The sequence below is a fragment of the Neolamprologus brichardi genome, chromosome 22 (genome assembly GCF_056152115.1).
Source record: "Neolamprologus brichardi isolate AB-2024 chromosome 22, ASM5615211v1, whole genome shotgun sequence".
Lineage (NCBI taxonomy): Eukaryota > Metazoa > Chordata > Actinopteri > Cichliformes > Cichlidae > Neolamprologus > Neolamprologus brichardi.
The window spans coordinates 1,619,836-1,633,115 of record NC_142124.1 but is presented as its reverse complement, the minus strand read 5'-3'; the positions used below and the strand labels follow the sequence as shown (position 1 = coordinate 1,633,115).

Genomic DNA, 13,280 nt, shown 5'->3' with positions numbered 1-13,280 from the left:
TCCCCAAGCGTACTCTAAGAACCGGGTCTAGGTACCCTTGCCCCTGGTAAAATTGAGGCAGAGGCAGCCAGAAGGGGACGGGGGACGGGGGGGGGATGCCTCCTCTGCAACCTGGTGACACACCCCTACTCCAAAGCCCTGCATGTGTGGGTGGTTGTGGTGGCGCGGGAAGAGGGAGGCAGCTGGAGATGGGGAGGGAAGGAAGGGAGGGGCAAGTGACCCCTCCCTGGGGCCAGCTTCCCCGTTGACCCCAGTAGGCACCCCCATACTCCGCGACCCACCAGGGAAAGGGGGCCCAGGCCCATCCGGACCGGGGCCCAGTGCAGCAGCGCTGCCCTGCCCCACAGAGCCCGGGACAGTCCACCCGACCCCACCACAGAGAAAACTGGGCCCCCCATACACCCACCCGCCGACAACACACCAACCCGGACCCAAGCTCCCGAGGCCCGGCCAGGGCCCCAGCCCAGAGCCGGAGCGCCCCCAGAACCTCACGCCCATCCCGGACCCACCCAGGGGCAGCCAGGCTACCCGGTCAGTAACCCACGCCTGTCAGCACAGACCCTCCCCTAGCCCCGCTGCATGCAGCCACGAGGAAACCGTCACCTAAGAGCCAACAGAGCCCCTAATAGGCCATGACCGCTACCCCGGGTTGAGCCCCCAAGGAAGATGCTCCTGGGGAACCCCCCGACGCCCTAAGCCTGTCCCTACCTAGTTATGGTGTTCTTGATTACAAAAGCACAACAAATAAACCAGGAAACACTAACTAGAACACACAGCTGGAGGGATGAGGGAGATCATGACAAGTGTTGGAGTGACTTTGTTAAAAATTGTCATTGTTGTGCTTCGAATTGTGAACCTTGTTTAAACTGCATGATTGAAGATATTCTTGTTTCTATTCTTCCCTGCATGTAGGATGGTGGGGGAGGCTACAGCTATAGTGTTCAACTGCAGGCACATTCCATGTAAAGATTCTGGTTTGCTTATTTGCTCAGGAACGTCCACTTCCTGCCCTTTATGGGCTCACCTATGCTTGTATATGGTGGACCATTAAGGGGGTTAAGCCATATACAGGGTGGGGGGAGATGACCCTTTTATGAATAGGGATGTTGTTAAACGGTTGTAAACATATGTTGTGTTGCAGGAAGTCACGTATACAGAGACACACACATACAAACACATTCACAGAGTGTGTTCTCTGAATAAAAGGCTGCGAGGGGAGTTTGGAGTTTGGAGTTGGCTACGGGCGAGCTTGTGTCAGTTCTGGGAGGCAATCTCCTCTTGCAAGCAAACCGTACCAGTGGCTCTTGTGTTCTGTTTGCAGTCTCTCATGGTCTGAATCCAGCAGGGTCGTATGTTCAGACCCAACAACAAGCAACACAAGGGAATGCAGACAATGAATACAAACAATAAGGGAACAGACCACAGGTGGGAACAAAGAGCAGAGTCTAATCGTCAGTTTTACTCACAGAGGGAGGATAGTAGGAGCGTCGTCTCCTCCGGCCTGAGGAAATAGGAGAGTTTGGAGCTGCTGATGCAACATCATTCCAGCTGAAGAGCCTGTGATGAGCCGGCCCGTAAAATCTCCGGCGAGCAAAATGGCATCATCCAGGTGGAGTCGGCAGCTGGTGATAGGTTGTTGCTCCACGTGAGAAGGAAATCTGCACTTTTTTTCTTCTTGGTGAAGGAAAAAGGGAAACCGGATAATTGAGCCTCTGATGGCCCCAGACAGGAAACTCTTTGAGGATCGAGGTGGAAGAGCTTATGAGGAGGCAGGCCAATGAGCGGACAGCGGAGAGACTGATCAACAACTGTGAGCAACCAGAGATGGGTGGATGATGCCCACTTTCAGCTGCAGAGCATCAGGTGCAGGCGGGGCAGCAGGTGGACGAACACGACGTCTTTGAGGACCCCTTAGAGCCCGGTGAGTACCACTGAAAATGTGCTCCTACCAGGGGTGAGCCAACGCTTCAACTTCAGCTTTTCCTCAAGAAAGGAAACGGCTACTTGCTGCCACTTGTAGGCCGGAGTCTGCTGGTTTATTTTAGTGCTCGAATCTCCTGTCATGTACCGCTGTGTGAGGCAAGGCAGGATAGCAGATAAAATGTGGGAGTCGGAGACAGAAACTAAACTTAAAGAGAATTTATTACTGACTACAAAAACACAATAACTAGACCAAGAATTACTAAACAGACGAACACACAGCTGGAGGGAATGAAGGAGGCTGTGACAAGAAACACAAGGGAACAGATCACAGGTGGGAACAAAGCTGAACGTAATCAAACTAACGAGACCAGGAAGCAAAACTAAACAAGATGCACACAGGACGAGAGACTGTCAGAGTAAAACAGGAAACAGCAGAAACACACACTGAGACACAGACTGACTGAACACAGGGAACAGAGGGAGTGAGAGAAACACAGAGACACGACTGGGGAACGGGCCAATCAACATGGAGACAAGACTGACTTCACAGAGAGATACTAACACAGGAAGAGGGCGGGGACACAGAGGAGGGATGATAACAGAAAACCTGAGGCTAGATAACAAACTAAGACCTGGGGACACAAACAGAGACACAACAATCATAACCAAAACTTCACCTCAGAACATGAAATGAACCAGAATCAGACGTCAAACACAAACGCTGGCTCACAGACCAGGACCATGAGCCTCTACACAGAAAGACTCCACCCAAAACAGGAACTCTCTTTCTGAGAAGTGATGGTGCTCACCACTGCAGCACCACGCTGCCCTGTTAGTTTCTGTGCTGGTAAAAATAAAGATGAATAAATAGTTCACTCTGACATATTTCCTGTGTCACAAACACTTCTTCTCTCTGCTGCTTCTATGTACTTACAGTTTGTAGAAGGCAGCGTCTAACAAAGCCGTGTTATTATAAACATACTGCAGCTGCTGAGTTAAAGCTTATTATCTCTGTGATAGAAAATATTAAAAACAAAACTTCTTTCAGTGTTTTACATTCATGTAACTGAACTTCAGATCTTGTTGAATGTTGTTTTCATTTGTACATAACTGACAGTTTGACGCCTCCTGACGTGTCAGAAGAACTGTGACTCGTCCTGTTTTACTTCCTCTTTGTTTCCTCTTCAAAGCTGTCGGACTTAAAGACACAGATAGACGGTGAAGCTGCTCAAAGATCTTTCAGCTCAAAATGTCTACAGAAATTCAAAGTGTTGAAGATTTCAGGGTGAAATACAGCAGAGGGTCCCAAGAGGATGGAGGAGTGAGAGAGCAAAGTGAGGTGGAGGTGTTAGATGATGGAGAGCAGCACCCTGACGTCGGCCTACAAGAAGCTGGTAAGCAGGAAATCATCAAAGTGACAAAACCAAAGAAAATGTTGATGATGAAAGTGTTGTTCAGTGTCTTTTAAAGCTCTGATATCCGATATTAAACCCGATTCTTTTGTCCCCATGATAGAACAGAGGAAACCGACTCATAGTGTGTTAAAATAGTGATATTTCTTTTATTCAATCATCTTCCGGAAGAGAGAGACCTCTGCACAGCTCAAACGCCAGTTGCAAGAGCTCTCTAACATTAGAATCATAAACTGTGCTTCATATAGGTTTTATTTTGGTACTTTACACATCACACAGTCTCAAACATTGCTTATATGGCAAGTTCCTCATTTCAGTGTCTTATCTATTAATATGGCTGTGCACTAAAGCTTCCTGTTTTTCACTTAGTTTGTGAGTTAAAAGTGGCCTTGCTCTACAAGCCTTTATTAAAGTACATAAAACAATATAATGAGCAGATACACATTAAAGATATTTCTCTTAACACCGACCACTTTAAGACATGTTAGTGTTCGTGTCACATGTCCCCAGAATATGTTTCCAGTTTCAGTCCAAACTGGCACACAGATCATTTGTTGCACTGGGCCTGTTTACTCCCAGTTAGGAGCTCCGTTTCTAACCGTCTGACTGTTTCAGTGTCTGTGGCTTCAAGTCAAACTGGTTCAGCTGCTGCTCTGCTTTCAGGAAGAGGTCTGTGAGTGACAGAGAGAAGCAGCCAATAGGAGCAGCACAGCTCTTTCTGCTTCCTCTCCAAGTGTTAACATGACTGTAAATACAGCCAGATTGTCCACACAGTCATTGTTTTAAACATATGTGAATGTCGAGTTTGTCCGACAATGTTGTGCTTACAAAAATGCATCTTTCAGAGGTGCAGAGCAGCAGCTTGGTATGCAGCTCCAGTGTGTTAGCAGCTTCCCCCTGTAGTTAATGCAGCACGTTTAAATCAGTAGGTCATAGTTGTTCTGTGGTCTGACAACAGGAACAGAAAGATGCAGATTCATTGTGAATTCAGCTGCATCAAAATGCAGTATGAGTGAGTGTAGAGAGGAGAGAAGCAAACTGATGGAAACAGCTAGCAGAAAGCTGAGTGTAACTGAAGCACAAACACAGAGTAACACACACCCAGCACCACTCTGTTTGTTATAAATCAGCTTTAAAGTTTCCACAGTTCGTGGTTGTTCCTCAGCATTACACTTTCCTCACAGCTCTGACCCGCGTGCAGATGATCATCATAGAAACTAATGTTCTGGGACTCTCCTCCATATTTGTCCCTCAGGTTTCTACACTTCTTTCTACGTTCCCTCACGTCCATCAGGATAGTTTTGGTCATTTAGTCCTTATATTGAGAGGAGGATTGTTTTTCTCTCACTGATCCATTCAAAAGCTGCGACAAAGAAGTGGCCAGAAATGCATCGACCGATCACAACAGCTGGAATGGACTAATATTACTTTGTCCTTGTTTGAGTTCCTGTAACTTTTTAACAATCTCGACTAATTTGTTTGGTAAATCTGATTTACTTCATTTCTACTGGGATCATTCCTTCAGTGAGGATTAATAAAAAGCTCCAAAGTCTCTCATTAGTGCTTCATAAACGGACTTTTTGTCTTATCTTTGTAGATGTTCACACCGAGAAGAAGCTTCCAGCTGTGAGAAGAAGCTGGTTCAGAGCTTTTGAAGTGAACCTGGGAGTGCTGTATCTGCTGATTGTGGTGGGAATCATGACACGCTGTGAGGAATTTTATTCCAATATGTTAGATGTTTGATTTTAAACATTTGAAGTGAAATGATTTGATGCTGCAGACCTGATTGTGTTTATTTCCTGTTCCCACTCTGCTGTGTTTCTGCTACTTCACTGGAAAACACACAAACAGCAAACTTGTTACTGTAATGTTATTGTAGGGTCTACCTCACAACATAAAGCACCTTGAGGCTGTTGCTGTGATTTGGAGAAGTAAAACTGAATTGAATGATTAAGACAACGTGTGTCCTCCAGTTGGACAAACTTCAAACACCTCATCTAAGTAGCACACAGGTGTAATCCTAGTCAGGAGCTTTCAGTGTGGAGGAGCTCCAGCTCCTTCAGCCCTGCCCAGAAATTCTGTCTATTTGGCAAATCTGATTTATCTATTTATTTGCCAGTGATGCGAACCGAGTCTGATCCTGGTTGTACAGGCAGCAGAAAGCCGACAGCAATGGTGGGACTGATACATCAGACTCCTTAATCACCCCACACAGGCCCAGCCAAGGACGTGGTTAAGTGTCTTCTCTCCACAAAACACTTGCAGACTATATGGGTAAAGTCCTACACATCCTTGAGAGCATGAAGAGTCCAGTGTTGCATGGAAACCACATTGTTGCTCTGAATTTGAGATTTCACAATTGGATGGACTGTCTCCTTCAATATTCTGACATAAACCTTCTTAGGGAGGCTGAGGAGTGTGATCTCCTGAAGTTTGAACCCACCAGCCCAGATTTACAAATCCAGAGGCCGAGTACCCGACTCTCATGTAATGTTGCAGAGGTGTGTTAACCAGGACGGCCCAACAACAAAGTATGAATGAAATGCATCAGTTTTTCTGCGCAAAATGTAGAAATGAAAGGAAAAGTTAGTGAATGACATAAAAAGAAGAAGTGAAATATAAATTGTTGTTCGTTTAAAGAGTGACTGAGATGTGGTTCAAACTTTCCACATCGACTGGATGAACCTCCACAATTCAATAGTTTGTTTCTCTATAAGGCAACAGCAAGAAAACAAACTGTAACTGAGAAAATAACACTTCCTGGGTCGAACCAACTGTGACACTGAGGTGTGACTGTGTTTGTGCTTTTATGTGTGAACGTTCAACGTCTTTAGAAAAAGAAGTTTATACATTTTCTGCTTTATGCAAACTCAGTTTGATATTTTCTCAAAAACTCAACAAAGTACACATATTGTACAACACAGAGTTTTATCTGTAGTTAAGAGAAACAATAAATGCAGTTAAGAAATTTATATGCAAACCCTTTTATGACGTTAAGCTGATACAACCACAACCACAGGTCTGTTGACCACAGACTGACAGGAAATAACCACAAACCAACATCCACACTGCTTTCTAACAGGACCACAGACTCAGAATCCTCCTTCAGTCCTGAAGGGCTCTTTCAGATGTGCTACACTGGGTGTAAGAGTGCTGTGCCTCCTGATGTTAGCTGGGATCATCATCCTGTCCATATGCTGTAAGATAAGATACAACCTCTGAACTTCTCCTGCAAATGAATGTATGACTGATACTGAATCCCAACAGCCAACAAACATGCAGCTTCACAACCAGAACGTGTCCTTCTGTCACAGCAAATACAGGAAGTACATGAAGCCAACACAGAAGCAGCAAAAACTGCAGTTCCTTTAATGACCACTGGAGGCTGATGCTGAAAGCAAGTCAGTCCCCACAGACTCCCATGATTATATCAACAAAGCAGACAGGCAGCAGCATCTGCTGCAGACTGATGCAGGTGCAGTCACACTATGTTAGACAGTGGCCGTCTGTCATTGTGCGACTAGTTAGTTCACTTGGTGTATTAAGCAGGTAGCTAACAAGCTAATGTTAGCTCCATTCATCTGCTGGGATATATCAGTTAATCTTTTTTTATTACATCAAATCACATCAACAGTTGCCTCGAGGTTCTTTATATTATCAGGTAAAGACTCCACAATAACAAAAACAACAACACAGAGAAAACTCCCAGCAGCTGCTGATGTTTGGATTTTAAGGTGGTTTGATTCTAGGTTTTAAATCAGTTGATGACCATCAGCTGACCTTTATGCGACTAGTTAGTTCACTTGGTGTATTAAGCAGGTAGCTAACAAGCTAATGTTAGCTCCATTCATCTCATAGGAAAATGAAAAACTTTATTTAAATCATTTTAAATTTTAAATCTTCGGTTTTGTTGCATTTCTAACCAGATATTTTGGTGAGTTTGGAAAAAGAGCAGCTGAAGGACGAGATGGAAGGTAAGAAACTATTAAAAACTGTCAGAGTTGGAGACGGATTTGAAAGGTAACTGATTTTACATTTTGAATCAGCTTCTTGTGTTAAGATAAAAAAAGAAACAAACCAAATTACAGCAGCTGACCTCCCAAACTAACATAAACAGGAGAAACTGTTCACAGTCAAAGGCAGCTCAGCCCTACAAACTCCTTCCAAGTGAAACAGGAAACACACAGTGAGAGCTGCACTTCCACAGGAAGTACCTGATCACATGGAAACACCTGTGATATGAGGAAGTGTTGATTCCCAGTGTTGTCTGTTCTTTCAAAGCATATAGATAACATCTCTGACTACAGGTGTAGAAATGCTGTTTGATTCTTCACCTTCTTCCTCCACACTGAAGCACAATTATTCTGAATCTTGTCAGTGGTTTTTGTTCACAGTTGATACGTATTTAGCTCATCAGATTTCCTGTAGTTCTAACACCTCCACCCACAGGACATGTTAAAGAACAATGGCTGCAAGTTTCTGACTCTTATTGATATTTGACAAAGCAGAGGAAGAAGATTATTTATGTTCAATGTTTCACTCATTTTATTTTATTTTGATTTCACTGAAATATTTCAGATGCTTTGAACAAGAGTGAATTCAACAAAATGAAGAACAGCCACACTGAGCTCCAGGATGAACTTCAAGGTAAGCAAACACCAAGTTCTTATATCACAGATATATTTGTAGAACATTTTAACTTAATTTGAATCTGTTTTTCTCTAAAGACACAAAAACCAACCTGACTCAGTTACAGAGCCGTTATGATGAACTGAGTAAAAACCACAGTCAGCTACAGGAAGAAGTGAAGAAGCTGATAGAAGGTAATAAAGTTTGAATAACTAATAGAAAACATCAGTGTTACACAGTGATAACCTGATTGTGTCTTTGTTTTGAATCCTAAATGTTTGATGCTGTGTAACAGTTTCTCTGTATAAATGTAAGTTTCAGTTAATTATGAATAAGAGAGAAAACCTGAGTTTAAATGAAGTATTTACAGGGAAAATGACAGGGACCAAAGATTAATGTGATACAACATGACACAAAGTCTGTCTTTAAAACATGTGTTTGACTTTAAGAGAAGTGTGATGAAGGATGGTGGAGATTTGGATGCAGCTGTTACTTTAAATTCTGTGAGAGGAAAACTTGGTCTGACAGCAGGAGAGACTGTAAGACCAAAGGAGCTGATCTGGTGATGATAAACAGCAAAGAGGAACAGGTGGGTGTGTTTGTTCATGTCTGTGTGATCTTTGATGGAGCTGACAGTCATCTGTTACTTGTGTTTTTGACCTGCTGTCAGTCTGTGACCTGCTTCCTGTTTCCACTCTGATGGATTTCTCTCTGATTTCTGCACAATAGAAGAAAAGTTTCATCACATTTATTCTTCCTTCAGACATATTCACAAGATGATGTCACCACAACAGAAGTGCTGAATTATGAATGGAGACAATATTTGTGTCTCTTCTCAAACAGGAATTTGTCAGTAAATTCAGAGGATTCTCCTGGATTGGTCTGGAAGCCAAAAACACATCAGGAGGATCTAAATGGGAATGGGTGGACGGAGCACCGCTGACAGAAACGTGAGACATTAGTTTGTTTCTATTCCAGAGTTATTATTTAGAAGTGAAACATTGATGTTTTGGAAGATAGATCAGCAATACATGAGTTGAGCTATTTTCCAACAGCCCCACAAACTGAATGTAAAGAAAAGCAGAAATCCTCCTTTGAATGAACAGCTGTGCTTGAACTCTCTTCATCTGCAGTCTGTGATGACGTTCAGTTACAACAAGTCAGTTTGAAGAAATCAGGATTGAAACATGTTCAAAGCAGCGACCGACACATTTCACTTTGTTCAATTTGTCTTCATGTTTTTTGTGCTGTAATGTTTCTTTTCTCACAGAACAAAAACTGTTTCAGAGAATTCCTGTCTCTTCTTCTTTGGTGTTTGTAAAACTTCAGAACATATGAAGGAAGAAGCTTCAGTAAATATGACCTGATAGACACACATTTCAAAGTGATGTCTGTAAACAGCTGACAAAACAGTTTCAAACAGCAGAAAGTCAGCTCTGACTTCTTTTTATTCTCCATTTTTACAGCAGGAAGATTTCATGTTCATCAAAGCTTGAAAGCTGTTTTAGTGTGCATGATGATTCTCAGAGAAAAGTCTAAAGGAGGGAAAGTGGGCGAGAAACCTGGGAAAGAAATACAGGAAATATTGGAAATATTCCAAAAGAGACTCATATTTATATGAATGTGACAATAGTTATGAGTTTAGTCCAGTTTCATATCAGATTTGATCTCTCTGACAGGTTCTGGAGAAAAGGACATGAGAATCCCGGTTATGGTTACTATGGAATCTGCTGTGACAGTGATGGGAGATGGGTACAGTTCAGTTCTGGATCACTGACCTTCATCTGTGAGAAATGAGTTTGGTGCTTTGATGGAAATGTTTGAATAATCCAACCAAAGACACCTCACTATGAAATGTCCTGCATGAGCCTCAGACTCAGCTTACAGTCTTTACTTGTTCATTCTGCATCATATATTGATTACATATATTGTCCCTCTGTGCTCTGTGCTGTACAGTAAGGTTGGAAGTCATCCACACAAAAACTTGAAGTACTTCATTACTCTGTAGTTCCAGCAAATTGTTCTAATAAAAGTCAAAGTGCAGCTTGTCTTTACTTTGGTTTACTTGGTTTATTCATCAGTCTGTTGGTCCTAAAACTTCAGTAAACGTCTTCTTCAGTTTCTCTCAAACAGCTGAAAGTAGCTGCTTCTTACTTTTAGCTACAAATCAGGAACCAAGAGACTGAAACCAGCACAAATTCAGTTTGTCAAACTTACAACGTGTGAATAAGTGAAGATGAATCCGTTTAAAACAGCTTTCCTTCTTCTTCTTCACTTACATCAAAACACAACTTTACCTTCCTGCTTAGTTTGCAGCGAGCTGCCTGCACAGCGTTAACACACTGAAGGTCAAAGTTCATTTCAGCATGACAGAAAGGAAAAGTCCAGAAACAACAACCCTCACAGTGGACACGGTTAAAGTCTGTTGATTTAAAAAAAATTTTTAGGGGGCCTAGAACTGAGCCCTGTGGGACACCCCACAAGAGAATAGCAGAGGACGACACATGGTCACAGAGACAGACACAAAAAGTTCACAGAGTCAAGTTCTTCTCTTTCAAGGCTCTATTTTTCACCAGAGCTACAGTATCCAGAGTCGTACGTAGTGAAGAGTCAAAGTTATTAACAAGATAATCGACCTCTGTTGGAGTAGCGTTCAGATAGCTGCTCTGCTCTATGAGCATTGAAGATGATAACAGTGGGTGGATTATATTCTTAAACTTAATTACAGCACTTTCACAAAGACATCTACTGTGATAAAGTCTGCTCTCCACTAGGGATGGTACCGGTAATAAACGGTAGTAACCAGACCGAAAAGCAGCGCACATTTCGGTGCTTTATTTTCCTGAGATGTCATAGGCTTCAGATTCTAGCCAATCATTTTACGTTTCCGAGGATAGTAGGCGGGCCCAGGTACGTACGTTCTTTTAGAGCACGTTATTACATTAATGCATGTAAGGTGAACTAGCAAACACCGTCGTAGTTACATGCAGCTGTATTCTTGTTTGATGGCAGATACTCCCTTCACCCGTCTGGCCAAAAAGGCTAAAATGACCAAAGAAAAAGTGGAAAACAGTTAAACATGAGAGGTTTTTGGACAAAGTTTGTGTTTTTTCCATTGTTTAAGCACTGCTTCCAGCCAAGAGTGATACCATATATGCCCTATAGCTGCAGAAAAGGCTAACATTGTTATCTTTTTACAAAAAAAAGATAAACATGAGAGGTTTTTGGACAAAGTGTGTGTTCTCCATTCTTTAAGCACCGTTTAAGCACCGGCACCGTTTCAAAAGTACCGGTTTGGCACCGGTATTGGATAAAACCTAAACGATACCCATCCCTACTCTCCACTGCTGTGTAATCAATGATTGTAAATGTAAATGTTATCAGGAAATGATCAGACAGGAGAGGGTTTTCAGGAAACATTGTTAAATGTTCAGTTTCTATGCCATATGTTAAAACAAGATCTAGAGTGTGATTAAAGTGGTGGGTGGGTTCTGATACATTTTGAGAGAAGCCAACTGAGTCTAATAACAGATTAAATGCCATGTTGAGGCTGTCATTTTTAGCATCTACATGGATGTTAAAATCACCCACAATAATTATTTTATCTGAGCTCAGAACTAAATCAGATATAAAGTCTGAGAAATCAGACAGAAACTGTGTGTAAGGCCCAGGTGGACGATAGATGATAACAAGACTGGTTTCTGAGTTTCACAGCTGGGGTGGACGAGGCTAAGCATCAGGCTTTCAAATGAATTAAAAGTCTTACACTTTCTTATTCTTATATTTTTTATTACAGAAAAAATAGAAACAAACAAATGAAATTTTTATTTTTAAATGGGGAAAAAAGAGTAAACAGAATAACTTATTTAAAGAAAGAACACAATCTTCAAATATACGATGCTTTACAATCCATCATTATTATCAGTAAACGCCCACACAATGGAAGACATTTCAGGATTACAAGAAGAATTTGAGTCTTACAGCAAATATTTCACTGATTCATCCACAGACAGCTTCATCATGTGGACTGAACCTTTTACCGTAAAGTTCAAACTTAAAATCTAGAATATAATTAAAGCATCTTATCCAATCAATAAAGTAATCCTAGCTCGTGCTGAATAAAAGTAGAAATTACCTTGGAAACAGAACTTTTCAAATTAAGAGCTTACATGTAAATGCAAGAAAATACTGAAACACAACATTTTCCAGATTTCTGCCCTAAATTTCCCACAGAAAAAGTTTCTCTATTTTCAAACAAAGTTTCACTGCAAATGAATATTTAAGGCACAATAAAACAATAAATGTATTTACACAGACAGACTGTAGTTTTTGTAATCATCTAGAAGTTCACTCAATTTGGCCAAAAACTCATAAAAGCCATAATAAAAAAGGAGATAATTGGTTTATGCCACGCCCCCATTACAATGATCACACCAGAGTATCTAAAATCATGTAACTCTCATGAGCAACTGAGGTCTCGCTGTTTGTAAAGGTCTGATTCATTAAGCCAACTTACAGTGAAAGGGTTAAAGCACCAACCTTCACATTACATTTATGCTTTGTTTAGTATCCAACCATTTTATTTTATGTATTCACTTCTAAATATTATGATTTTAATTATATTTCTCCTACATAAAAACATTATATGCATTAACAGACGTCACACTAAAACATTTTCTTCCACCTGCCTGGAGATGTTTCCTGCAGAGGCAGCAGGTGTGACTGCTGAGCTCCGCCCACTTTATCAGATGCAGACTTTAGCGTCTGCTTTGTGTCCAATCGGTATGAAACTATTCTCACAGGTGCATAAACCAGTGACAATGTTTCAAATATCTTTACAAACATGTTTTCAGATTTATGATTTACTCTAAAAGTTTTAAACTTATCAAAACTGACTCATAAATTTTGCTGTCATGAAGGTTCAGATTGAGGAAGCATGAACACTTTTAAAACCCATTTCATGGAAAGCTAAAGAACCACATTATACCTCAGATTTTTAATCTGTAAAGTGCAAAATAATCTATTTATATTTATCATTATTATTTTTAATTATTGTAGCCTGTATGCCAATAATCTAGTTCATGCGAGCCGTGAAACTTGATGTAGCTGAAGATTCAGGATGACTCCTGGGCCTGACCTTGTTTGTCAGAATCAGCTGCAGAGAGGAGCAACAGTATTATTTTACATGTAGAGTAACAGCAGGTTCTCAGTGAGGGATGCACCAACTTAAACTCTTATGTGTAATCACACTAAACTTTTTTTTAACTTTAAATCAGTTAAATATAACAAAGACTTCAACCATAGAAACCTACTGAT

At 41.4% G+C, this 13,280-nt stretch overlaps 1 protein-coding gene across 1 annotated transcript; it reads left to right on the top strand.

Moving 5' to 3' along the window:
- The first annotated feature begins 3,127 nt into the window (after positions 1 to 3,127).
- On the top strand, positions 3,128 to 9,761 carry LOC148096552 (uncharacterized). Its single transcript, XM_087834594.1, has 8 exons — positions 3,128 to 3,317; positions 4,933 to 5,043; positions 7,262 to 7,309; positions 7,914 to 7,982; positions 8,063 to 8,158; positions 8,414 to 8,553; positions 8,808 to 8,914; positions 9,644 to 9,761. Exons 1-8 carry the CDS (start codon positions 3,173 to 3,175, stop codon positions 9,759 to 9,761), a joined length of 834 nt encoding a protein of 277 aa, XP_087690720.1. The 5' UTR covers positions 3,128 to 3,172.
- Positions 9,762 to 13,280: the final 3,519 nt, after the last annotated feature.

What these genes read in the sequence shown, in the direction of transcription:
- LOC148096552 (XM_087834594.1), top strand. Translation starts at nt 3,173, where the DNA reads ATGTCTACAGAAATTCAAAGTGTTGAAGATTTCAGGGTGAAATACAGC. An exon ending in CGTCGGCCTACAAGAAGCTG is followed by an intron (nt 3,318 to 4,932) that starts GTAAGCAGGAAA and finishes TTATCTTTGTAG; the next exon opens with ATGTTCACACCGAGAAGAAG. An exon ending in GGAGCACCGCTGACAGAAAC is followed by an intron (nt 8,915 to 9,643) that starts GTGAGACATTAG and finishes TCTCTCTGACAG; the next exon opens with GTTCTGGAGAAAAGGACATG.